Source organism: Leptodactylus fuscus, chromosome 4 (genome assembly GCF_031893055.1).
Source record: "Leptodactylus fuscus isolate aLepFus1 chromosome 4, aLepFus1.hap2, whole genome shotgun sequence".
Taxonomy (NCBI): domain Eukaryota; kingdom Metazoa; phylum Chordata; class Amphibia; order Anura; family Leptodactylidae; genus Leptodactylus; species Leptodactylus fuscus.
In genome coordinates, this window is record NC_134268.1 from 97,111,767 (window position 1) to 97,139,766 (window position 28,000).

The following is a 28,000-nucleotide window of genomic DNA, read 5'->3' on the forward strand; positions in this document are numbered from 1 at the left end:
TTTTTAGATTTTTTTTTTTTAATAGCTGTATATTTCCAATTTTGTTTCATTTTACACAAGAGCCATAAAAAGTTATTTAAGCAAAAAAATAAAAATGGAATAGTTAATTGAATACAAAAATATTAACATCCTACATGCAATGTATCCAAAATAAATCCACATGCAATGTACAATGAAAGTAAAGTGACAATGATAGTTTAAAATGAATTAAACCTTAAACGGTAAAAATTTTAGAATCCCTTACTATTTTATAGATGAAAATTAGTATATAAAAGTCAATTTACAACGCTGACACCATAGGGTACTGTGTTTAACTTTGATATGCATTTTTTATTCTACTGCTTTCCATGAAGAATGTATTTTTTTAAAGCACAACAACGTGGAATTTCACAGAGTAAATTCCAGTGCAAATAGCCTCCCACTTAAGCACAACTAATCACAAACATAAGAAAAGAAACCTAAAAAAGCAACAATAAAAAAAAAATGGTAAAAAAGTTTTAAATCAAGCAATTTACAAACATTTCAAATCAAATACAGCAAAATCTGCATAAAATACACTGTACCCAAAGTGGTAAAAACAATACATTTTTGCTGGTGTCTGTTTTTTTGGAGCTTGTAATCCACATGAGCATGGCCCAACAGTCCATGTATTCTCCATGAATAAAATAGTAATGTACTGAATCAGGAGATTAACTGGAAAGAAACGGAAGAAAAAAAAAAGTTATATATATTTATTTTCACATAAATTCTCATTCTCTCTCAGATGATTCAACCTCATTGAAAATTAGGCTTATTAGGCTCCCTTCACATTGCATGGTTTAGTTTATTGTATTGATTTTTCAGACGATCAGCTCAACAGACTGAAAAACTAACAGAATGAAGGATCCACCATCGTATTACAATCAGCGATGTTGGATCCAGAGGCAAGTTGCTCAGCCTTCATTCTATAGCAAGTAATTTTGCCAAATTCAACACAAAATACTACTTTTAAGTTGCTGTCAATGTTCTAGCTGCACCATGGCCAGCATCAGCTCAGCAGCCTTTTCATGTTAAATTTCTGCTTTCACTTACATAACGCTAAAGGGCGATCTACTAAATATTATAGACTCTTCTTCTGAGACTGCATGAGTCACTGAAAGAGGCATTGTGTGTTAAACTTGGAAAGAATACTCGCTACATTGGTTGTGGAGATTGTTACTGCAACTGTATATATAAATACATTATCACATATACTGTATATGTACACACGTACACTACAGAACATGGACAAAAGTATCGGGGCATCCCCCTTAATGACTGAATTCAGGAGTTTCATTCAGTCCCATTGTATAAAATTCAGCAGATAGCCATGTCCTTTGCACTTACAAAAGTGAGCAAATTGCGCATTCTATACACAACGGTGAGCGAATACTCTAGGTATTTAGAAACCACAGCAACTCTGTAACTTTGTGGTTTTTCAGCTTTGTTGCAAAGCAAGTTGGTCGGGAAGTTGTAACAGGGTATTCTCACATCAACAATCATGTTGCAAAGTACTTTTACATGGAATATATCATTGACACCCATTAAAAGCAATTAGCAAGAGTACAAGTCACTAGAAAAAGCAATGAAATCTCCCTTTTCCGACCGTTGTTAATGGATATAACCCTGTAGTCCATCTTTATTCAAGAGGAGCGTGCTCAGTTTGTCTTCACCTTCACTATAGCTGCTTATTAGATCAGGCCTAGATAACTATGCATGTGCTGTCCTATTATATGGGAGCATGTGCAGTGCACGAATGATTTCTGTTAGAGGAATGACCAGTTAGGAAGCGCACAGAGCAGAGTGACGTGCACCTGGGCAATGTAGTGTTCACTAGTAAGCAATGCCATTAGCCATAGTAAGGAGGTATTACAGGGGAGATATGAAGAGAGGGTGAAGTACACTGTACATAGCTTATCTTATCTGCATGGTTGTTCAAGTTTTAATAAAGCAGATTAATATCGGCCTCTTCTGTGAAAAGATATCACACTGCAGCAGTTTAACCAGATGGTCGTGCTAACTGCTACATCTGTACATCGCCCACATTTTGTTTTATCTAACATGTTTTACTTGCAAAGAGGGGTTGGAAGGTAAGGATACTGCTGGTAATAAAATACTTACTTCTTTTACTGTGGTTTTAATGAATTTCTTCCTTGAGAACAAATCGCAATTTGGATAACTTTCATTCACCTTAAAAACAAGTGAAAAATTATTCCATAAAAATCTGGAGTCCTTCATATTTACAGACCAGTGATGCACGTTATTCATTGTGACCAGTACCTTTTTGCAGATTTGTTTCATTGTCACTTCTTCCAGATTTGCCTCAGCCAGAAGCTTTTTTATGGTGTCACGTAGGTCATCATCCGTAGGTGGTTTATTTAACTTTTTGATCAATGGTTCATCATCTGAACTATCATCCTCACTCTCCGACTCAACAACTTTCTCTGTAAAAACATAGCAAATAGTAAAGATTACTAAAATGCTAATAAAGCAAACCATGCATATGCTGTAACCAGGGCCGCTGATAGGGCAGTACTACTACCGTGTGCCGGCCCCCTGGCGCCCGTAGCAGTCACTGTGTATGTCCTATTTCAACTCAGATCTGCATCCAGAGGACGCAGATCTGAGTTGAAGACATACGCGGCTGAAGCAAGGAGCTGTGTCAGCTCCTCGCTTCACGGCTGCGTGCCTCTCTCGCTGACACATATGCGGCTGAAGCGAGGAGCTGACCTGTGTCAGCTTCTCGCTTCGCTGCCGCCACTGCTACTGGCTTGTAGACGCGATGGCTGAAGCGAGGAGCTGACCTGTGTCAGCTCCTCGCTTCGCTGCCGCCGCTGCTACTGGCTTGTAGACGCGATGTGATCACATCGCGTCTAAAAGCCAGTAGCCGGCGGTAGCAGCGAAGCGAGGAGCTGACACAGGTCAGCTCCTCGCTTCAGCCATCGCGTCTATAAGCCAGTAGCCGGCGGCGAAGCGAGGAGCTGACACAGGTCAGCTCCTCGCTTCAGCCATCGCGTCTACAAGCCAGTAGCCGGCGGCGAAGCGAGGAGCTGACACAGGTCAGCTCCTTGCTTCGCCGCTGTGCACCTCTCTCGCTGTCACATATGCGGCTGAAGCGAGGAGCTGACCTGTGTCAGCTCCTCGCTTCGCCGCCTCCGCTACTGGCTTGTAGACGCGATGTGATGACGTCACATCGCGTCTATAACTGTGCGCCAGTGAGAGACAGGCGCGCAGAGAGCTGCGAGGGAACGAAGGAGAAGGTAAGTCAGTCAGTGTAATGTGGAACGTGAAACTGGGAGCAGAGAGAGGACGGCATGACAATGGGGGCAGAGATGGAGGGACATGAATATGGGGACAGAGATGGAGAGGACGGCATGACAATGGGGGCAGAGATGGAGGCACATGAATATGGGGGCAGAGATGGAGAAGACGGCATGACAATGGGGGCAGAGATGGAGAGGACGGCATGACAATGGGGCAGAGATGGAGGGGACATGAATATGGGGGCAGAGATGGAGAGGACGGCATGACAATGGGGGCAGAGATGGAGGGACATGAATATGGGGGCAGAGATGGAGAGGACGGCATGACAATGGGGCAGAGATGGAGGGGACATGAATATGGGGGCAGAGATGGAGAGGACGGCATGACAATGGGGGCAGAGATGGAGAGGACGGCATGACAATGGGGGCAGAGATGGAGAGGACGGCATGACAATGGGGGCAGAGATGGAGGGGACATGAATATGGGGGCAGAGATGGAGAGGACGGCATGACAATGGGGGCAGAGATGGAGGGACATGAATATGGGGGCAGAGATGGAGGGGACATGAATATGGGGGCAGAGATGGAGAGGACGGCATGACAATGGGGGCAGAGATGGAGGGACATGAATATGGGGGCAGAGATGGAGGGCATGAATCTGGGGGTAGAGATGGGGGACATGAAACAGGACAGAGATGGAGGGGACATGAAACTGGGGGCAGAGATGGAGGGGGGACATGAAACTAGTGGCAGAAATGGATGGGCGGACATGAATCTGGGGGCAGAGATTGGGTGGGAGACATGAAACTGGGTGCAGATGAAGGGTGTATATGAAGCTGGGGGAGAGATAGAGGGGGTACATATAATGTACAGGTGACTGTAGGAGGATTATACTGTGTGCGGGCACTTAGGCTGTATGGGGCCCCAAAATTCCTGATGGCGGCCCTGGCTGTAACCCAAGTAATACATTGTGGTTTCTGTAATCTCTACATTTAAATCAAATGTTCTTGTTGCCAATATAAAATTTGAAGATTCTGATTCCCACCAAATACACAAAATTTTTTTTATATGCAGTCATTAAAATGATAAAATAAGCTCAAGATATTACTTCGGTAGCCTCATTTACACCTTAGGATTGTAGTGTGTTTAAAACGAAATATCCAATACATTTCCCTGTTTGTTTTTTTTTATCTTGAGCTTATTTTATAATTTTAATGACGGCATATAAAAATGATTATTTTTTTTTAACTAATATATAGGGGCATCTTTTTAAAAAAATCCCCCCCCCCCTTTTAATGTGGATTGTGGGATTTAGGGATCACAATATGCACACATTTTTTTTTTCCCCCATTGGTGTATTTTTGTGGAGTGGGAGGAGGTCCATGCAGGCGCGGGGAGGACATGCTGGCTCCTTGCGGATGTTGTTCCTGGCGGGATTTGAACCAGAGACTCCGGCGCTGTGGGACTACAGGGCTGCGGTGCTGGCCGCTGTGTTGTCCTATCTTTTTAATTTTAATGCTACTGTTTTGATTATTGCGAGTTGACTTTGATAATACATTAATAACACAATTATCTGATTGATCTGTAGAGAAACTTGTTATCCATCGTACCAATGTATCCAATTGCTCAACTGTTAACGGTAAAATCCACATAGTAGAGCGTTTAAATCTTTTATTCATTTGTATTGTAATGTATTATTTATGGTGTCATTTAACTGCCAGGCTAATACCCATGTATTTGGTGTCTGTTACCATCTATATATTTATGCATATTATATACTGCTAAAGTAAACAATATATATATATTTGTTTGGTCATTTTCTCAATGCCTCTCCACAAGATTTTGAATCTCTGCCAGGTGCAATGCTCCAGACCTGGTTATGACAATGAGGCCCTACACCTGTAGCCTCCCTGCACACTTAGTAGACTAGATATAAGCTCAGAAGTGAAGCCTGAGCTTCATAGATCTGACTCTGGGCTTTGATTTGAACAAGGTAATTATTTCCTTTTTTTTCTTTTTCACCTTATTAGATCACCTCTGCATGTGTGAGGTTTGATTCCAGAGCATTGGCACTAAACTTTACTTTTTGGTTTGTGAATATAATAAGACCTTTAGGCATGCCACTAAACATCTCCTTCGGTCTGTACACACAATATAAACAAATACTCACAATATCTCTACTCAAAGTTCATGACCCCTAGCCACTATGCAAAGGAGAAACATTTGCTACCAATCATGGTTACTAGCTTATATATGGTTTTAATTATTCTACTGATTTCAATGTATTCATTATTTTCATGTTTACTTTAATTCTTATTTTAGATCATGATTTTTAATTTCCTAACAAAATTCATGACATTATGGAGTTTTTATTATGTGAATACAGCTATATATATATGACTGTATGCTACGGAATGTGATTTTTTTATATTCTTACACTAGATCTGATGAAGGGGTGGGCTTTGTAGCCCAAAGGCCCCGAAACGCGTTATCTACTCTCAAATTTGTCATTCAATACACCGTTGCCGTATTTCAAGTATCAGTTTCACTCATTCCATCCACAAGGGATTGTGCGCCCGCCAGGTTTTTTTAGTGAATCTAGTTCACTTTTTGTTGGTCTGGTTGCATCTAGAAACTCTTTTATTGTAGGAGTGATTACCAACCAATCCAACATGGCAAAGTAAGCATATAGCATCTATTATGAGAAATACAGAATGAGTAGAGGCATCAGAGCCAGTTCTGGATCGAGGAAGAAACATGTTTCAGACTCTGGCAAAATAATAGATATTGTATAATGAGATTCATAGTTTGTTGGAAAATTAGTTTTACATGAAGTCAATAACCAGCTTTTTTCATATTACTGGTCTGTCTGATCATGGTTGTCAGCCATGAAGGAATAGAGTTGGAGCGGAGGTAAAATAGAGGTTTGGTGAGAGTTATAGTTTTGTCCCACTGACTCCACAGTCGTGTCGCACCGCCATCTTGGAAGAAAGCTTCTTTTAAGAACATGAGTGAGGGGAGGGGGTGGATGTCACTGCTATAACAATAAGTGGGTTATTGGGAAACAAATTAAAGGAAAGGGCAAAACATTGTACTATAGAAAGCCTGGCCTCAACTTTTTGAAAAGAAACTTGTGTAATATTAACTGTTCAGCGACCAGCTATCAGATAGTTTTGTAAAGTTACCACAGCGTCAGTACCCAGCTGTACACCACCTTACCGGGACCTAGATGACAGTGTATCTCTGGATCACTGTAAATAAATCTCAGTAAAGTCTCAACAATTGTTAGTTACCTTTCTTGGAACTATTTGTACTCTTCGTAGTAGTACTACTATCTGCTTTTTTTTTGTTTGAAGACTTTGCAGCTTTATTACTCTTGGATGCAGCTTTGGGTTTTTCTTTCTTGGCAACCTTCTTTGGAGGCTACAAGGTAGATTGACAGATACCAGTATTAAAAGCAACCTACGCCCAAACTAGAAGAAAAGTATATACAAGTGTCTCTTGTACCTACACAAAAGCATAATTCCCTTTGGGAAGAACTCATTTTTGGCTTAATTTTTAAAATGCGCACAGGTGATTTCTACTATTAACTTAAAAGTTATTTAAGAAATTCTTTAAATTACTACAAATCTTTTTAGGGCCCATTGAAATGGCTGAGCATCACATAATTTAAAGAGATTCTTCAGGAAACCTGTGAATACTTCCTTCCTTCAAGGCTATTAGGAGGTAAACCTCTGGGTTAAAGGGGTTGTTCACTTTCAGACCAATATTGAGAAACAAGTGTTATTGTTTGTACAATAAAAAGTTATACTATGTTCCAATATACTTTCTGTATCAATTCCTCACGGTTTTCTAGATCTCGGCTTGCTGCCATTCTGTTACTTCTAGTGGAGTCTGACCATGGTCATGTGATGTACGGTCCATGGTCATGTGATGAATACACAGGTGCACAGCTCATTACCAGGCAGATGTCTGATTACTGTGCTGTGACTGTAACGAGCAGTCACCTGTGTGCTCATCACATGACAATAGACCATATATCACATGACCATGGTCAGAGTTTTATCCACTGGGAGTAAGCAGAATGAATGGCAGCAAGCCGAAATCTAGAACACTGTGAGGAATTGATACAGAAAGTATTTTGGAACATTGTGCAACTTTTTATTATACAAACCATATTGTCTCTCAATATTGGTCTGAAAGTGGACAACCCCTTTAACTTCTCAAACGGAAATAAATATTCATAAGCGCTCAAGAACCCCTTCAAGGGCCGCTGTGCAGTCTGAATCTGACAGACAGTACTCAGACCTGGTGAAGTTACTGGGCCATATAAATGTTAATCATGTTTGAGATCTGAGATACCCTCAAATCACCTTTTTTTTTCCATTCATAATCATAATTCATAATTAAATTTCTCAGCCTTGCATTGTTTAAATTTATTTTTTTAACGCCTTCCCAACATCCGACATAATAGTACAGTATAAGTTACAGGTGTCAGAATATGGCAACTTTAAGAAAAAACATTTTTTTGTTTGCAAAGTTTTAGGTTTTTGCTAAGGGGCTCAAATGTGAACAAATCCATATAAATGTGGTATCCCAGGGATCGTATCTAAGCACAGAGTACAGGTGACATCATTTTGGCTGTAAGAAAGTCGCGCAAATGCACTTTTTCTTCACATCAACCCCATTCTGAATTTTTTTTTACAGCTTCCCAGTAAATTGTACAGAATAATAAATGATACATCATGAAGAACAATTTGGCCCACAAACATTAAGCCCTCATATGGTCCTGAGAGCATCTCTTTAAAAATAAATAAATAAATAAATAAATAAATAAAATAAAAAGTTATATAGTTTGGAAGCTGCAGAGTGAAAAAATGAAAAACTTCACCATTGGGAAGGCGTTAAATCTCTGTGGTTCCCAGAGGCACCATGGAAGATAAAAAGAATGAGTGTCTGAAAGTGATGCGAACACATATTTACTTATTGCTGAAGCATATCTCTAATTATAGGCGAAACAATTATAGTGCATCACTTTGCAATAGATTTGCAGGATACCGTTGAAGCTTGAGTAAAACCAGTGTTTTACTTTAACTAAATATCACAAAGTTACCGATTTTCAGTTGTTTGGTTTATTTGCACTTTAAACTGCATAGCCCAGATCCATTGTTGTCTGCAGCTTGAATGCTTCTGTAACCCCTCGTTCACTTCTGTTTTTGTATTCCATTCAGGGGAGTCTGCATGGAGACCCCCCGAACGGAATACCAAACGAAATTGGAGGCGCTGTGCAGTAAAAGCACACAGACCCCATAGACTATAATGATTCATGTGGATAGCGCACGGCAAGTACATGGACCCTAATACAGTCTATGGGGTCCGTGTGCACAGCACTTGCATTTTCTATTCTGTTCGGGGGGTCTCCATGCAGACTCCCCGAACGGATTACCAAACACAGATGTGAACCAGCTCTAAGTCTGCTAACATGCGGTCACAAGACCATGCTCCTGTTGTTTATCTCCTGAATGTGTGACATATACAGGACATCACAGGTTTAATCATTTTAGCTAGCCATCCTTCTTTCATGCTGAGCAGAATGCAGTGTCTCAGTAACATGTGGCGGGTCATTGGTAAAGGTGAAATCAAATATCCCAATAACCTAAATCTAGCAGGGAAATCATATGAAGTGTAGTCCTATAAATTGGCAGCCTCCTCTAAAGCAAGTGCTGGATACAGTGCTGCAAATAGCTGGGAAAATACCGGAACAAATAACTATCTGAACTATGTTGGCATCATCAGGTGAGCATTCAGATACTTTTCTGTGTTTCCACAGGCTCAAAAACCTTTTAATGTTTGTAATGATTTCAAAAGTGACAATAATGAAAATGAAAGTTTTTTGCCCTTCAATTTTTAAAATATTTTGCAGTATTTTTATGTTGCTGGCACTACACTATTTTGGTTCTATTCAGACGTAACCTTTCTGCATTGGCATGCTCAACAAAACCATGGAAAAATCAGAATATATTATATGTATTATATTGTGGCGCCTTTCGTATTATTCAGGGGGAGACCTGCTTCAAAATTCTGTGTCATATTGAGCATGCTGCAGACTAAAATCCACACCATGAACTAAAATTTAAGATGGTGTGGGACACTTTAACCCCTTCCCGACATGCGCCGTAATAGTACGGCGCATGTCGGGTCTGTAACTATGGCGACCGCCCGGGAGCCCACCCGATCGGAGGCATTAACCCCTCCGGCGCCGCTGTCAAAGGCGCCATTTTCCCGGCGGCGCATGGGCGCCGCCATTTTGGCCGGGATTGCCGGCTCCTGGAGCATGCTCCAGGGCTGACGTCCCGTTGCCATGACAGCCGGGAGCCTTGTACAGGCTCCCAGGCTTGTCTGCAAAGCCTCTCTTTTGCAGGCTGGTGTATGAAGCCTGCAAAAGAAAGGATGCTTTTTTGCAATGCATTAGCATTGTAATGCATTGCATTAGTGATCAGACCCCCTGGGGTTCAACACCCCTAGGGGGTCTAATAAATGCAAAAAAAAATAATTGAAAGTTCAAATCACCCCCCTTTCCCTAGAACACATATAAAAGTAGTTAAAAACTGTGAAACATATACATGTTAGATATCCCCGCGTCCGAAATCGCCCGCTCTACAAATCTATAAAAATATTTTTCCTGTTCGGTAAACGCCATAGCGGGAAAAATAGTCGAAAGTGCCAAACCGCCGTTTTTTCACTGTTTTGATTCTGATAAAAATTTGAATAAAAAGTGATCAAAGCAATAACATTTCCCGAAAATGGTAGAACTAAAAAGTACACCCGGCCCCGCAAAAAAAGAGACGCCCTATACATCCCCGTACACTTACGTATATAAAAAAGTTACGGCCGTCGGAATATGGCGAGTTTTAGAAAAAAAATTTTTTTAACACAGTTTTGGAATTTTTTTTAGGGGTCAAAATGTAAATAAAACCATATAAATTTGGTATCCCTGGAACCGTAACGAAACACAGAATATAGGGGACATGTCATTTTGGCTGCACAGTGAACGCCGTAAAACCAAAGCCCGTAAGAAAGTCGCAGAAATGCATTTTTTCTTCAAATCCACCCCATTCTGAATTTTTTTCCTGCTTCCCAGTACATTATATAGAATAATTAATGGTAGCATCATCAAGAAAAATTTGTCCCGCAAAAATTAAGACCTCATATGGCTCTGGGAGCGGAGAAATAAAAAAGTTATGGGGTTTAGAAGGAGGGGAGTCGAAAACGAAAAACGAAAATCAAAAAATGCCATCGGCGGGAAGGGGTTAAGACAATATTTACCATCACTTTTACTCTGCACCAAGTTTCTATACTCAAACATCACTATCTAATCTCCTTACTTTGCTGCCAATTCCTCCCTAATACAAGAACTCACTTGGCAGTCATTCACTCAGTATGAACACGACTGGCAAATTCCATTTTAGAGAACAGCAGTGAGTACAAGTAAGCCAGGTTTCTTCTGTACTTTGCTGGTTCTGATCAGATAAGAGTTCAAATCAATCAAATCTCACTTCTAAGCACTTGTAAAATAAGATGTACATATTTCTCATTATACCTCTTCATCCTCCTGCTCCTCCTCATCTTCTACTTCCTCCTCGCTTTCTTTCTCATCCGCTGAAGACTCCTCCTTGTCTTTTTTCTCCTCTTCACTACTAGATTCATCAGTCAAAATGACATTCGATTTACGGGACTTTGATTTTCGAGCAGATCCAGAGCTGCTACGTTCCTTTTTGCCACCTTTCTGAGGCTTCGATTTAGATTTTGGCAAGGACTGGAAGAGTTACAAATAGTGTTCATTAAAAGCGATTTCTCAAGGAGAAATAAATGTGACTGAAAAATTAATATACAATTTTAGATTTTGGTACCAGTTTTATTCTGTAATGTAACCTTAATGAATATCAAGCTAAATTAAATTAGCAACTTCAGTGTATATCACATGTTCTGGCGGGGAGCCACTTCAGTCACAGCACATACAATCATCAATAAAGTGTATTATATAATATATATTATCTATCTATATCTTAGTAAATGATAATAAACCAATTTTAGTAATATACTTGATTTAAATGAACTGTTATGAAATTTGTATGGAACTTAAAATTCTGGTATCATGACAAATCTACTCTGACGTAAAATTGTATTAAGCTTGTATATAGAATGTGCTGACTTGCATTAGACATTGTATTAAGTCTCTTATTAACCCCCCCCCCCCAAAAAAAAAAAAAAAAACAACAAAAAAACCCCACAACTTATACTACCCCCCCTTTCCCATTATATTTTTTCTATTTAATAATTTAGGTTTTATTTGTACATGTCAAAAGAGAAAGCTTCCCTGACTATTAGAGGCTTAAAAAGGTCATAAAATCCCTGGCAGAAAAAAAAAAAAAAAAGTTAATATGGGGGATTTATTAGTCCCTCTAAACCAGTTTTCTGACATAAAGTTATGATATTGTGGAGTACAACCCCCATCCTATGCCTCACTTACCACACTGTGTGAATGTGGGCAGAGAGCGGTACATACACGCCTTGGCTGGTATTCATTATAACTCATGCCAGTTTTCTAGCATGAGATATCATGAAAAGCTGTGCCAGTTCCTAAATGGCGCACAGACATGCACCCGATATATAAAGAGGCTGGAACCTCTTCATAAATCACTTATTTCCTGTGCCACCCGCCACAATGTGACAGACACGTTTTCCCTCACTTTTGATTAAAATATTGCACCAATAAATAATTGGAAAAATTAGTTGAATAACCCAAATGATAAAAATGTTATTGCCTTCAAAACTGAATATACGAAAAGGAAAGAAAAATGCACCAGGAAATTAACCACTTCACTACTGGGCCAATTTCTCTGGTTCAGGTCCAATCACATGAAAATTGCAAAAATCCTCCCAAAACTGTAATTTATTTATTGCAGATTTTGAATTTATGCCTCAAATAAATATTACTTATGAGCATTTTAACCCTTTCGCGATCTAACACATTTTAGCCTTAAACCAATAACAATAGATTCTTTTCTCCATGTTAATTACTTTTTACATTTTATTTCGATGTTTGTTTATGAGACCTTATATTTTGTGGGTACATAGGAATTTGATCAGTCTTGATTACATTTTGATTTTGAGAGGTGACACACAGAAAACATCAACTGTGCATCTCAATTTTAAAGGTGCATAGCATTTATCATCTAGAATAAAGAATGTACTCATTTTATTTTGTCAGCTCCTGCATCTGTCCCTAACTTATTTGTGCCACAGAGACCCGCATCACTTAATTTGTGACTCTCTTACAGCTCCTTCTGGCATCCGTGACACCAGGCAAGTACCCCTGTGGCATACTCCTTGCCTGGGACCTGCAAGTACTAGAGCACCCCTGGGCTGCTAAACTTTCTCCCCTGCACTTACTACAATGCGTCCCTCTGCCTCATCTGGGTCTGTGGCCTTGCCGTTTCAGGACACTTATTGTTGTTGGCTACTTTGTTCCCTAACCAGCAGGATTCTGCTGTGGCCCATAGTGCCTTGGACTTTATATTTTTCTGCGGCCTTATTGGACTTCTTACTTTTATACTCTAGGACGCTCTTCTACTAGCTCAGGGCCTACTAGTCAAAACTTTCTATACTTTACTGTACTTGTGGCGATCTGATGTCTCCTATAATGCCATTCCCCCCGTGGTGTGCACTCACATATACCTCTTATGCCACCTTGCCAATATGTCCACCCACTCTCAAAAGCCAAAAATTTTTAAACTCAAGGAAGACTCAACAGCTTTGCATACTCTGCCCAAACTATTCCAATCTCCTTGTTCTTCTGACTCAGCTAGAAGTGGCTCACCTCACAGTAGTACTACTTCACTTGCTGCCTCTGACCATGAGCTTACGGCGGGTGCTGGGGCCAAAGACCTCTGCTCTCTTTGCTAATACCCAGCAACTATTCTCTACTGAACTCTCTAAGGCGGTGGCCGACTTCACCAAACAAATCACCAAAATCTTGGCTCAAGGGTGGTGGACAACATGGTTGAGGTTGCTGATGCCATGGAAAAAGATAAAACTTGCCTCGACGACTATGCTCAGACTCTTGAACATAGTCGTCCCTGCCTTCTCTCTGGGAACTCCGGTTGAAGTTACAGCAGGCTCCCCATTTCACAAAATCATGCAGCTGCTGAAATCTGCTTGGACGTACTGGTATATCCTTGCAGAACAAGGCAACCACCATCCAGATGTAAAGATCCAATGGGTGGTCCAAAAGTGGTTAAAACCTTGATTTCAATTGTAAAAGGAGGACTATCCGTTTAACAGATGCGCTAACTGTGCTTACCTTTCCTGTAGACTTTGGCTCCATAAGAAAGGTCATTATTCTAGAAGTCAATTCAATGTTTACACCAGATTTTTCCAGATCAAGAACACCACAGATATTCTTCAAGTCATCTTTTTTAAACCTAGAGGGAAAAAAAAATATGAAAAGGATTAAAAACTATAAAACTAAGGGGAAAAAGAACACCAGACAATACATCAACATAATACACTTACTTCTTAAGCAGCTCTTCCTTCTTTTTATACTGTTCACTGTCTTTTTCAAAAGGAAACCCATTGAACTGGCCAATATTTTTCTTTATCATGTTGACCTAGAAAGTACCAATTCATAAATAAGTTTTGCCTTCCTGATATGACATATTATTTCTCTGTTGCATCCAATTAGATTCAAAATTTAGGCAAAAAAAAACAAAAAAAAAAAAAAACAACAACTTATGCTAGGTTCACACTAGCGTTCACCTGTCTGTTCTGAGCTTTCAGTCTTCTGCATGCCAGAAGTCGGAAAGCTCAGACCGGGTCCGGCTGTGAGCGGCGGTGAGTGTTTTATGCTCTCCGCCGCGAATCCGGATTTTTTAATCTGGACACAGAGTACTGCATGTCCGACTCTGTGTCCGGATTATAAAACCCGGTTTCGCAGCGGAGCCTAAAACGCTCACCGCCGCTCACGGCCGGACAGCTTTCTCACCCATTCAAATAAATGGGTGAGAAAGAATCCTGCAGGTTTCTGTCTCCTTCTCTGTTTTAGGCAGGAAACTGAAACCTGAACTACGGAGAGGAGAACGCAGATGTGAACGAGCCCTTACTAGGTTTGTGGCTAAATGGTAGCTAAAGTTCTTAAAACTAATCTTTAGTAAACCACAATGCAGTTAAGTGAATGAAACTTTGAAAACCCCATTCACACCATGCCAAATTAACCCACAGGAGTACAGTGTAGCTTTTTAATATAGATTGTATGAGTATTTTTGCCCTAGGATTCAGAACCAAGACATGACAAAAGAGAACAGCAGAAAATATGTACATTGTTAATAAACTAATTTACCATTAGACAGCAGTTTGGAAATCATCGACAACTAGAGAAATGTGTATATATGTGGTCTGGAAATAATCCTTCCGTCTTCAAGCTCTATGCTAAACATGACAGCTTACGAAATGTTCACATCTGTGCTTGTCAAGGGACCACAACAATGGACACAGTCCTCTAAAATAAAAGACAACAGTGCCCAACAGTCCCCAATAACTAGAATGGGATTAATAGGGGGTCCATTCTTTTTAAATAGAAACTGCCAAACATTTTTGTCTGGTGAAAAATCCAATTCTAGTTATGGCGGTCTTTCGGGCACCATTCTTGCCATTTTAGAGGTCTATGTGTCCATTGGACCTGTTGCACTTTTTCCATCTAGCAATTTCACAGCAAAAGTCTCTCCAGATGTAGACTTTGGCGCAGATGTGAACAGAGCTCGGCATCACTCCCTATACAGTGACCACTAAGGCCACAGATTGGTCTCTGAGGTCATGTGGGGTACAGGGCTTCTAGGGATTGCGGCTAGGAGCGTGATTAATTCTTTAAGTTTCAGCATAGAAGTTGGTAAAATCTAAAAGCACACCTAAAACTTAATAACTGCCCTGTTTTGAATCAAATGATTGTATAGATGGTCTGAAGTTTCTCTTGGCCTCCCTCTCCCTTGAATTCATAGATGATTTATCTGTCTGTTTCTGGGATTTTTGTGCACAAACAGAATCAATGAATGTAGAAAGTAAATGCATGTTTCCTTAGTGTTCAATTGTAAATTTGTACAGTTTTTGTTCTGTTTTACTCAGGGCTGTGGAGTCGGAGTCAAAGTTAGTTTTGGTTGGAGTCGGAGTCAGAAGAAATGTACCGACTCCAACTTTAAAATATATTAATATTTCATAATTGAATTTTCATATGAATTTTATAAATGTTACTCAAATATATATGTTCTATCAAACTATGAACAACAGTGATAAGCAATTCTGCTGGAGATAGAGACCTTTCTTACTTCTTGTGTGTCACTGCTCTACACTGCCCTTATGTATTCTTATACTTGGTTAACCTCATGCTGCCCCAACCCCCCTACTTACAATGTATGAAATGAAACTGAAAGTGATAATGTGTTGCAAATTCTTAGTAGTAAAGCTCCTCCTCTAGACTAGATGTTAATAGTTTACAACAGTAAATTTATTGTTAGTCGGAACCTGATAAAATCCAGGAGTCAGAGTCGGAGTCGAAGTCGCAACTGTGGCTTACCGACTCCACAGCCCTGGTTTTACTACCGTATATACTCGAGTATAAGCCGAATTTTTTTTTCTGCATCCATACAATGGTGGTCTATGGAGACTGATGGCAGAAAAAAGAAGCGACATGACCTTTCTTCAGGCAGATTCTGCATGAGGAAAGCAATAGAAGTGAATGGGAGGCGAAAAACGCCTAGTTTTTTTTTTGTTGTTTTTTTACAGTCCATTCACTTTAGGGGAAGGTAAACTCACCTGGAGTTTTCTGAAGCAGTTTTTACCAAAAACTGCTCCAGAAAACACCTCAAGGTCAAAAAACCGCTTCATAATTAGGAAGCAGTTTTTTTAAGGACCAAAATAAGCCAGGAGGTTTTTAACGCTAGCCTGAAGGGTGATTATTCTCCTGCTGTGGCTTTACTCTATATAATTCTCCCTGACTGACGCCCAGCTCCATCTCCTATTGGTAAAGTGACATCTAGAGCAAAGAGTAAAGCCCTGGCAGAAGAAGAAATGCCCTTAAAGCCACCGGCTCAGCTAATCTGCATAAGAATAAAAATACTATTTTTGTAATCACTGTAAAATTTTCCCATTGTATTCACTGGGGTATAGGCCTGGCCACTAGGCGTCTGACAATAGGACTATGAAAAGATGTTGGCTCCGCCTCTAGACCCTACCTTTTCCACAAACACTGTGCTAGCCAGTTTATACCCCAGAAGTAGAAGAGAGACACACACAAAAAAAAGGACACAGAACCAACCTCTCCTGAAGCCATTAAACAAACCAAAACAGCTGGAGGCAGGAACAAAAACAAAACGTGGGATCTCTGTCCCCTAATGAATACAAGTGAGAAGAGATTTTATGGCAAGTACAAAAATCCAATTTTCTCATTTATTTCACTGGGGATACAGCACCATGGGATGCCCTTAAGCAGTCCCAGAGGGAGAGGATTACACGGTCATGCAAGCAACCCAGCACACAGCTGCTTGCAGAGCCTTATAAACCAGGGGTAGGGAACGTACGGCTCTCCAGCTGTTGCAAAACTACAACTCCCAGCTTGCATACTGGCTCTGCTGCTCTGGGAACTCCCATGGAAGTGAATGGAGCATGCTGGGAGTTGTAGTTTCACAGCAGCTGGAGAGCCAAAGGTTCCCTACCCCTGTTATAAACCAAGCTGGAATCAGCAAAGGTCACAGAATGGATCTGGTTGAACTTGGTGAAAATGTGGACAGAGGCTCAGGTGGCAGCCTTGGCCAGCAGAAACCTAATACCAAACAGCCTAAGAGGCTCAGACAGCTCTTGTTGAACAAGCCATCACACAGATAGGCGGCGGCCGATCCTTGAGTCAATGGGCCTCCCTATAGCAGATACCCATGGTGCAGAGTCCCCCTATGAAATAAGCGAAAAACACTGTTTTTCATGAAATGGCATTGCAATGCAGAATAAGAAAGGCATCTTTGAAAAGTGTAGAAACTGAACTACAAGGTACAGTCTTTATTTTCTTACCGACAGACTCCCATTAAACAAGTCGCTCTACATCATCATTTTTTAGAATAGCAAGTTTTAAAGCATTATCATCTTGCATAGGTTTTACTTAAGGTATGAGGGTAAAGAAGGAAAAAAAATAAATTGTTAATTACTACATTTAACTTACTGTGCCCTGACGATTGAACAGCAATCGATGTAACAATCTTAATTCTTCACATTTCTTTTTCTTTAAAAAATATTGTATTCTTTCAATATCATACAGCTTTTGTCCCTTTCCTAGAAGACAATATTATACGAATTAATTATTCAATTATTTAACAAACTGTTGAACAGCAACTTTCAAGTCCAAATCAAAGTAGGCAAAGAAATTATATTAAAGCAAGTAAACTGGTAAAACACCAAGTGCTGACAAGGATTTCAGGATTGCAAAATTAAAAATACGAATAAAGTTAGGAAATCGTGTAACAAAAATTGCTACCAACCTGTCAAAGGGCCCTGTTCCAATGGGGCAGCATGTCCTCACCATTTGCAGATTAGAAGTGATGATATTCTGACCATTGACATATGACTGTCCTGACTTTAGTGGCAACATGTATACAAATGGTACGTGACAGCTGAGACCAATTGGTTCTGTGCCACTGGACGATATGCCAAATGGGACATCATCACTTCCATCCCAGCAGACAAAGTGGGAGGACTGGGTTGCTGTCACACAAATTGAGATTAGTTGGACAATTCTTTTAATGTTGCAAAAGGTAAACCTTTAAGTGACCATCCACAATAACTCTTGTACAGGCAAATTTATGCTCTGAAAAAAAAGTCTCAAACATATAAATACCCATGAGATTCTTAGCCCCCGAGGCAGTTTCAGCCTCAAAAATTGATCTAACTTGTACCCTTAATGTACTTCCCATTGTTTTCAATGGGAAGCAGTGACCACTGCTTCATTTTTTTCAGGACGCTGAAGAGAATTGTTCCCTTTATCTTGCCATAGCTTTAGTGGCATAATGACTGCTAAACTACAGCAACACACTGAGTAGCCCTATTGAATAAAGGTAAATCTGCAAAAAATTCTTCAGGCAAAACACTAATCAGATTTTTCTGATCAGAATTTTAACCAAAAAACAGAGGCAACATACCCTTGGGGATAGGTATATTCAGGAGGTACAATGACGTTGCAGATTTTACTGTTACAAATGCAAAAATGCATGTCATTACAATTTTTACACACAATTGTGGCAGATGCCATGAGAAATGACAAATTAAAGGGGCTCCATCATTGGGAAAAGTCATTTTTAACTAATCACATTCCTGCTTAGCCTTTAGAAATGCTATGCCACACCTACCTTTAGTATATAAATTGCCTCAGTGGTTTTTGAATAAGCCCATTTTTATTCATATACTAATTAGATTGGTGAACGATGCATCATGCACCCTCTTTGCTATAGTTTCCTATGGGTGTATACAGCACAGGCTGCTGCTGACTCAGCTTCCTGTTTGCACACACACATAGGAGATAATAGCAGAGAGGAGTGTTGCTGGGAACTTCCTGTGCTGACTGGAACCTTATTAACATATGAATAAAAATAGACTTTAGGCTTGGTTCACACATGCTTGTGTGATCAGTCCGTTTGAGACTAAAAACGGACTGATGCACATACTGATTGTAAACTGACACCTTTTTATGCTAATAGCAAACATTGTCCGTTTAAAATGTGTCAGTTGACACAGAGTTCACACCAGCATTCGGGTCTCCGTCAGACCGAGTCCGGCCATGAGCGTTTTATGCTCTCCGCGGTGAAACTGTTTTTTTGTGCATGTCCGACTCTGTATCCGGGTTAAAAAAAAAAAAAAAAAGGTTTTGTCACAGAGTGCACTAAACGCTCACCGGCGCTCACAGCCGCACACTTTCCAAACCCATTCGAATGAATGGGTTTGAAAAATGCCTGCAGGTTTCTGTCTCCAGCCCTGTTTTGGGCAGGAAACAGAAACCTGCATAACGGAGGCTGGGACGCAGATGTGAACAAGCCCTGACTTTAGATAATTTTTTCTTCTAATCTAGGAGAAGACTTGACTAGAGGACAGATAAGGGGGTTAAAAGTAGAAAATTCTAAACAGAGTCCTTATCTCTACTCTGTTTACAATTTTCTACTTTTAATCCAATTATCTGTCCTCTAGTCAAGTTTCCTAGATTAATAGAAAAAAATATCAGCATAAAAAGGTGTCCGTTTGCAATCAGTATGTGTATCAGTCCGTTTTTAGTCCCAAACTGAATTCAAACGGACTGATTACATAAGCATGTGTGAACCAAGCCTTATTCAAAAACCACTGAGGAAATCTACATACTAAAGGTAGGTGTGGAATAAAATTTCTAAAGGCCATGCAAAGATGTGATTAGTTAAAAATGACTTTTCCCAATGATAGAGCCCCTTTAACTGCACTTAGGGCCAGGAATCAATCTTGTCAATTTGATTAATTCATCTTAAGAAGTCTGCCAATTCTGTTTTTTTTAAAAAAAAAAAAAAAAAAAAAAAAAAAAAAAAACACACAAAAAACCCCCAGAATTTTAAATTTGAGTTTGCCCTTTCTGGCAGGTCTTTGAGTGTGAGCATGAAATGCTGACAGGGCTGCGAATTTCCCCTCTGTACACCCCCCCCCCCCCCCTCATTTTTTGCTTCTGGTACAGCTCCCACACGTGACCAGACCATGGAAACAGTCCACCTAATATGACTGTCAGGAGCTTTTTGAAGGCCCCCTGGCCTCTCAAAGTTGTACAACTATGGGTTTAGGGAAGCCCACTGGACTCAGTGTAGGTGGTGGGAGACAGGAGTATACTGTCCCTGGTGAGTTCAATGCTGGAGAATTACTCCCATCCCTTGTATGAGACTATGACAGCTCTTGGCAGTACTGTCAGTGACCGACTGCTTTACCCAAATAAAATATATCAGTTGATTGAATCCCTTTAAGAATATTTTTCTTGCATATTCATTATGCAACCATGTGCTTGTATATGTTATATTATTAAGCAGTGTCCTCCTCATTTTGTTACCAGATCACATCTACATGTAGTAGTTTCTTGGGTCATGTGACTTCTTTGCCCACATTGTTATTTTTTGTTTTTAAATTTTGATAATAAATTGGATTTTTATATAATTTTTTGGGCGGTCTTGATTTGTAGTCATAGTAACTACAATGTAGCAACAGAGCAAGACACTTCTATCCAGTTTTAGAAAAGCTAATTTTTGTCCCTGATCTCACACTTCCTCCTGGCTGTTTTTGGGGCTCTGCGGGTCTCCGTCCCTACTAGCTTTGAGAGACTGTGTCGTTATGGCACGTCCACCAAAGGGCTGATATCAGACATCTACCGTTTGTTGTCCTCTCCAGAGGGAAAGAGCCCCCAGATCCACGACTTGGTGTTCGTCTGACTTGGGAAGGCAGATATCTCTCCCTCAGTGGCAAATTATCTTGTCTCGCGCCATTATGTCTTCTACATGCATAACCTATCGCAAGACTCAGTACAAAATCTTGTTTCCCTGGTGTCATACCCCGGCTCTCCTACATACTCTTAACCTTACTATCCCTTCCACCTGCTGGAAATGCCTCTCTGATGTGGGGACTCTCTATCATATTTTCTGGGACTGCTCCCTAATTTATCCCTTTTGGCGAGAGGTTCAATCTTTGTTGACGTCCTCTTCTTATGTCCCGTTAGTTTACCTCCTTAACCTACCTCCCAGATCGCTGAGCAAGACTCATCACTGCTGTTTTTGTATGTCTGCACAGTGGCTAAGTCTCTTATCACTCGCCAAGTGGAAGAATACGCGCATATCACATTGAAAGCAATAGGGAAAAAAGCAGTCCATTCATTTCTATGGGGAGCGCATGTATGCCGGCTCCCATAGAAAGGAATGGACTCTGCTTTGTACACGCTCATTCTGAAAGTGTTTTACGCTCAGAATGAGATGAGCGTATACTTAGTGTGAATGCACCCTAAAAGACCAAAAATGGTCAAAGTGTAAAAATGGCAGCACTCCATTTTACAGGCTTGTTACACAAACAGAAACCATTTCTGTGAACAGTAATAGACAATATATGCAAGTAGCAGTCAGATACACATTAAGGTATAAAGAAACAAAGCATCTTCCCAATATCCTACTAAAACAGATATTACCTTCTGTTAAAACGGGTTCTTTTTTCACAACTGACATTTCAAAGCACAGTCTCTCCACCTTCTTCTTTTCCCTTTTACCCTCTACAATAAGGCTCTTTTCTGAAGAAAAAAAGAAAAAGATATACAGGGTTTTATAAAAATAAGGAAAATATACACAGTATATATACAGAACAGTATAGGCAGTAATGTATCAATAGAGACTTTATCCTGAAGGGCAGACATCTGCACAAACTAGAGCCGAATCCAGATTAAATCAGGCTTTAAAGGGATCCTATCATTCAAACGCATTTTTTTTTATGACTAACACATCGGAATAGCCTTAAGAAAGGCTTTTCTTCTCCTACCTTTCGTTGTCTTCTCCATGCTGCTGTTCACTTGAAATCCCGTTTTTTGTCAGTATGCAAATGAGATCTCTTGCAGGACTGGGGGCGTCCCCAATGCTGCGAGAGAATTCTCTCCAGCGCCGCCTCCATCTTCATCAGCAAGACTCTTCTTCTTCTGGCGCACGGTGGGTCAAATTTCAATGCATGCGCAAGTTGGCTGCCAGCGGGCCGTGGGCAGAGCAGACTTCACATGCGGGCAGCCATTTTTGTTGGCCGCTTACGCAAGCAGGCACAGTAAGAACTCCATAGAATTACAGGAGTGTACTGCGCCTGCTCGCCTAAGGGGCCACAAAAAAATGGCTGCCTGCATGTGAAGTCGGCTCTGCCTAAGGCCCACTGGCAGAGCAGACTTGCGCATGAGTTGAATTTTGACCCACAGCGTGCCAGAAGAAGAAGCCATTGCTGACGAAGATGGAGGCAGTGCTGGAGAGAGTTCTCTCACCGCAGCATTGCTGTTTGAGCGCTGGGGCCTGCCCCCAGTGCTGTGAGAGAACTCATTTGCGTCCGACAAAAAACGGGATTTCAGGCGAACGGCAGCACGGAGAAGACTACGAAAGGTAGGAGAAGAATAGCCTTTCAAAGGGGTCAGTTTCAGAAAAATATGGTGATAAAAGTGACCAATGCCAAAATGCCCAAACATGTTGGAGTTTGCACATCTGAAAAGCCCAATGACCTACATTGTCAGAGCTGGTGAGAGGTCTTCTTTTATGTGGACCTCCCCTAACAAGTAGGTTTTCGTAAATACTTTTTTCCCAATACAACAACTCTCAAATTTGTAACAGTGGCTTATATTCTGTGATAGATTTCACACATCTAGCTAGACAGTAGTTCCTATCCTCTTAGTTCCCAAATGTAGACCAATATTTTACACCAAAACACGGGAACAACGTCACACATTTAGTCTCTTTTTTGGATTTTCATTTTTGACTCCCTGCCTTTCTAAAACCATGACCTTTTTATTTTTGTGTTCATAGAGCTGTATGAAGGCTTAATTTTTGTGACAAGTTATACTTCACAGTGGTACCATTTAATATTCCATACGATATACAGAGAACCTTGAACAAAAATTCAGACTGGGGTGCAATAAGAGAATTAAAATGCATTTGCACTTTGTTATGGGCTTATAATACGGTGAATAATACAGTGGAGACTGGATCCTACCATTGCTATGACATCAACAAACCTACTAGATTTGCAAAAGCACTGCTCCCAGGGCTGAAGACCTTGTCACCAGGGCACCATCTGCCTCATTTGCGTATCACTTCAAAATTACTCTTCTACAAATTTACAAAAGTGATATACATAGAGGTATGTGGACTATGAGTAATGTGCTCTGTGATGGCAGTTGAATATGCTTGGGTGAAATGGTAGACTCTAGAGATGAGCAAACACTATTCGAAACAGCCGTTTCAAATAGCACGCCCCCATGCGGGGGGTGGGGGGGGTTAAGCGGCTGGCCGCCAGCAAAGTCTGCGTGTCGGCCGCTTCCATTCATTTCTATGAGAGCGTGCTATTTGAAACGGCTGTTTCGAATAGGGTTCGCTCCTCTCTAGTAGACTCCCTTTGACTCCTTCCCGACATACGCATTACAGAAGATCTTGGGTATTTAAATATGGCTGGGTCACATACTAATGCCCATGATCAGCATTCACTCTGATTGCAGACATTACTTTCCTTTGCACCCCTTGGTATGAGCCCCCACTGATCCCTATTATTACTATTACTACTATCCCTACCTATTTTGATGCAGGATGGCTGCTGCACGGTAAGATTGCGAGAGCTGTCCTGTTCCAATGGAAGCCAGGAGCCTTGTGAAGGATCCCAGGTCTGCCACAGGAATATAGCTAGTGAGGCTTGTCTGAGGCAGACCTCAATACTAAAGTAGTTAATCTCCCATAGACTCAACTTAAACTGTGTCACAGTGCCATGCGATTGATCAGGCCCAGATGCAAGCGTTGCAATGCCGTGTGACTGCTGAGGCCCAATCACTGCAGGTGAAACCAGTCAAGTATTTTAATAACCGAACTAACCAACATGCATATTAATTTCCCAGCCATAGTTACAACCATGGCATAAGGGTGAACAATCACTTCAACGTTAGTTATAAAGATTTGAGTTGATGTATAATTACAGACACACCCAATATCTTAAGGGCAAGTCACACCCACTGGAGTGCCTTGCTCTGCAAGATAATGAAAGTGATGAAGCTACATGAGAAGCCTCTTAGACCAGCAACTTCTCTCCTTTCAGAAGTATTGCATCAATGGGCAAGCCCAAATACCATGTCAGAGATCAGTGGTAGGCATGATGAATGTGAAATGGGAACCTAGAGAAAGCAAGCAAGCAAAATCCACAATTCGCATGTTACATCCATAGAAAAAGATTCCCACCAACCCAATTGACCTGTGTTTTCCCCCCTAATAAAAATGCAACTGACTCTCCGAAGCTCATTTGCTTCAAACTGGGGACTCAACGATTCCCATTCTTGTTACCAGTGGTGATCCTAGTGGTTGAAGCCCTTATCGACGTCTATACCCTAATGCTCTGAGCATTCAATTTGCAGTGCAACACGTTTAGGATACGATTACAGTGTTGTTTCATCCATTCTGCTGCTCTGCAGTCATGTTTTTATTTTACATCGCAGTCTGTTCCTAAGACAGACGAGAGCAATGAACTGTAATAACGTTGGTGTGAACATCCCTTAATCGTATTAGAACCAGAAAAAGTTAATGTTGGTAAAATTGGTTAGTAACTACAAAACCTTATTTTCACCTAAACTATCCCAATAACTACTTCTTCCATTGAAACATAACTTAAAGCACCTTCACTGGGTATAATATACACAATCAGTACAATTGTAACCCCACCTATGGATTACGGACACACGTGAATATAGCTTAAACATGTAAGAACTGAATTTGACTAATTTACAGACCTTTTTTCTCGTCGTCATCCTCATCATCTTCATCTTCCTCTTCTTCATCATTTTCTCCTCCTTCACTTCCATTTGCAGTGTCATCTTTCTCTTTTTCTTCTGTGGTCTGCTCTACAGTCTCTGATTCCTCTTTAAGAGTCTCTGATGTACCAGCTGAAGACATGTTTCTTACCTTTAAAATAAAAAAGAAAATGTAGGTTATCCCTGGATAAAGGTAACACCTTGGATACAAAAGTGAAACAAGTAAATCTGACAAGGTCAGATCTGGGATCCGATCACTCACTAGACCAGTGGATCTTAACCTTGTTTGAGGTACTGAACCCACCAGTTTCATATGCACATTCACCGAACCCTTCTTTAGTGATAAATCAAATATGATTTTTTTCCAAATTCAAGACCTAGGTATATATATTTTTTTTTTACTGGTACACAAAATGAACCGTGCATATGGCCTAGGGTTCGATCGAACCCTGGTTAAGAACCACTGCACTAGACTAAATGGGCAGTCAATGCCAACATCTTCTGGTTCCCTAAGCAAGCCACACCCATACATATAAAGGCCTGAGACTAGCGTGCATGTATATGTGGAAGAAGCGTGGAACAGCCATCAACCAAATGAGCTCTCAGCCAACAGCTTTAGTATTGATGGCCCTGCTTTTAGGGTGAGACATTAAGAACTTGCATATTTCAAGATCTACATTAAAGATGATCCCAAAAAACAAAGGGTATTGTTGGGCTCTACAGGCAGTTTTTATACACGACCTATCCAGAAGTACTGAAGATGTTGAGCTCACTCAAACTCTGCAACTTCTTCAATCAGCTATTTAGCCAGGGGCCTTGGTGTCAGACCCCTGATAATCTTTACTTGATGACCTTTCCTAAAGGTTATTTAGCCTAAAAAAGCCCGCTGAGGCCCAACACTGCAGAAATGCAGCTTTTTTGTTGCATTTTGCTGTGTTTTTTGAGCCAAAGCCAGGAGCGGTTATGCCGTAAGGAGAAGTATTTACTATTCATTTTGTAGTCACTCTTAAAGGGGCTCTATCAGCAAAATTATGCTGTATGAGACCCACATATGTGTGATTAGCCTTTAAAAAGGCTATTCAGACACCGCTAATCTAATTTTAAACCCCGCGCCCGTTTTCAAATAAAACTATAAAAACATATATGTAAATCATACCTGAACGTGCACGCTGGGTGGTCGTGCACAAACCAACGTCATCTTCGGTCCCTCCTTCCTCTTCTTTCAGCGACGTCCTTCTGTCCTGGCTCTTCTCCTCCTTCATCTTCTGTTTTTCCGGCAGGTTGTGTTCAAATCCCGTGCGTACGCAGTAGCGCTTCCTCCGGAACGCTACTGTGCCGCCACCATTTTTGTTGTAGTTCTAAGTATCCTTAAAACTACGCGAGCATGAGCAATACGCTCACGAACATCTTCATATCCGGAAGAAAAGAAAATGAAGGCAGAGCCAGGACAGGAGAACGTCGCTGGAAGAAGAAAAAAGGAAAGAGGGACAGAAGATGACGTCGGATCGTGCACGACCAGGTATGCCCAACGTGCACGTTCAGGTATGATTTACATATATGTTTTTATAGTTTTATTTTAAAACGGGCAGGGGGTGTAAAGTTAGATTATCGGTGCCCCACGCATATGTGGGGCTCATACAGCATAATTTTGCTGATAGAGCCCCTTTACGTTTGGCTCAAAAATCCCAAAAAAAAGCAGCTTTCACACAATGTAGGGCCTCAGCCTAAGGTCCCACATTGCAGAGACGCAGCTTTTGTTGTAGAGACGGTTGCGTTTTTTTGAGCCAGAGCCAGGAGTGGATTGAGCAGAAGATAGAAGCGTAAGAGTTTCCTATATATTGCTCATTCCTCTAAAAGACATTCTTGGCTTTGCCTCTAAAAAAATCTGCAACAAAAAAAAAGTGCGTTTCCATCACACGGGGCCTTAGCCTAAAGCTTCCCTTTAATCCCCTCTAGCGAATCCCATGCCCACTTTGTGATAAAATATGCTGTGATTTCCAGAACCATTGCGGTTTTGGAAATCGCAGCATGTCAATTATACCCATGTAAACACTGGTGGTTTCCTGAAGGAATAATTGAAGCAAAGTTTTTCCTTGATTTTTACAATCAGTGGGGTCCTAGTAGTAGGACCACGTTCATCTAGCAGCTATCTAGTTGACATGTGATATTGCAGAATGACTCCTGTTCAGCATCATATAAGAATTCACTTATTGTTCACTCCGTGCCAAACACTTACATGCCAGGTCTATGGAGACTCCTTATTATGGCTTTGGCAGAGCGCTCTCCATTTAGCACATACATATCTATTACCATTTCCCCTGAGGAATCAGGTAGCCATAATGAAATTTTATAGAGAGAGCCAGGCTCCCTACAGAAATAAAGACAGCTCCCCTAGCAACCAGAGGCGGGAAGTACAAGCTTATTTCCCCGCTGCACCTGGCTGACAAGTGCCTGGCCGCCTTGTGCTCGGCACACCAAGACAGCGGCATGGACTCCTCTGACAAGTCACTTGTATGTCAGGCTGGGGCAACAATCAACATGCAGGGGGCACATGACCTGAGACCGGGCAAATTACACTGAAGAGCCAGACATAAGATGGATCCACTAGCTGATCACTATTATGGACAGAATGATAAAAGAGCACAGGGATATTATGCAACAGATGAAACATTACAGTACACAGTAGTGCTGCCGGCCCGTCACAATGAGGTATACACATGTATGCTGGCCCGCTCATACACACTGCACACAAGAGGACTAGGGACACACAGCAATGTCCTGGACACTCACCCTGGGCTCGGGCCGGCGGAGATGGCGCAGCGGGATAAGAAGCTTTACAAATACCTGCTAGATCCCGCCAGTCCTGAGGATAACACCAAGCTACGTGCGGCTTAGGGCTCCGGTACAACGACGTCAGATACGGTAACCGGCAGGAGAGCTGCTACGACGGCGCCGATATTATTTATTTATTTTTATTTAAAATGGCGGTGTAAGAGCAAAGCGGGAAAGCTACGACCAACCACAAGAGGAGAGGAGGAGCGCATCCTTGTCAAGGCGGGAACAGGAAGGCTGTGGACACCAGCAATGTCTGCTGTTACAGGACAGAGAGGCAGTGACC

The 28,000-nt window shown here is 41.1% G+C and overlaps 1 protein-coding gene across 2 annotated transcripts; it reads right to left on the reverse strand.

Annotated features, from left to right (window-relative positions):
- Window positions 1-26: 26 nt before the first annotated feature.
- Window positions 27-27,998, reverse strand: DEK (DEK proto-oncogene). 2 transcript variants are annotated; one of them, XM_075270947.1, is made up of 11 exons: window positions 27,727-27,998; window positions 24,862-25,033; window positions 21,544-21,642; window positions 17,542-17,651; window positions 13,857-13,951; window positions 13,645-13,765; window positions 10,882-11,097; window positions 6,575-6,704; window positions 2,299-2,462; window positions 2,140-2,208; window positions 27-693 (listed from the first exon to the last, which is right to left on the reverse strand). In XM_075270947.1, the coding sequence occupies exons 2-11, from the start codon at window positions 25,022-25,024 to the stop codon at window positions 682-684; spliced, it is 1,179 nt and encodes a 392-aa protein (XP_075127048.1). In that variant the 5' UTR covers window positions 25,025-25,033; window positions 27,727-27,998; the 3' UTR covers window positions 27-681. The 2 variants fall into 2 exon arrangements, with proteins under 2 accessions (XP_075127048.1, XP_075127049.1); XM_075270948.1 differs by having other exon boundaries at window positions 27,673-27,998.
- Between the last annotated feature and the right edge of the window lie 2 nt (window positions 27,999-28,000).

What these genes read in the sequence shown, in the direction of transcription:
- DEK (XM_075270947.1), bottom strand. Translation starts at nt 25,024, where the DNA reads ATGTCTTCAGCTGGTACATCAGAGACTCTTAAAGAGGAATCAGAGACT. An exon ending in TGTTCAATCGTCAGGGCACA is followed by an intron (nt 13,952 to 17,541) that starts GTAAGTTAAATG and finishes GGTACTTTCTAG; the next exon opens with GTCAACATGATAAAGAAAAA. An exon ending in AGCCAAAGTCTACAGGAAAG is followed by an intron (nt 11,098 to 13,644) that starts GTAAGCACAGTT and finishes TAACTCTTCCAG; the next exon opens with TCCTTGCCAAAATCTAAATC.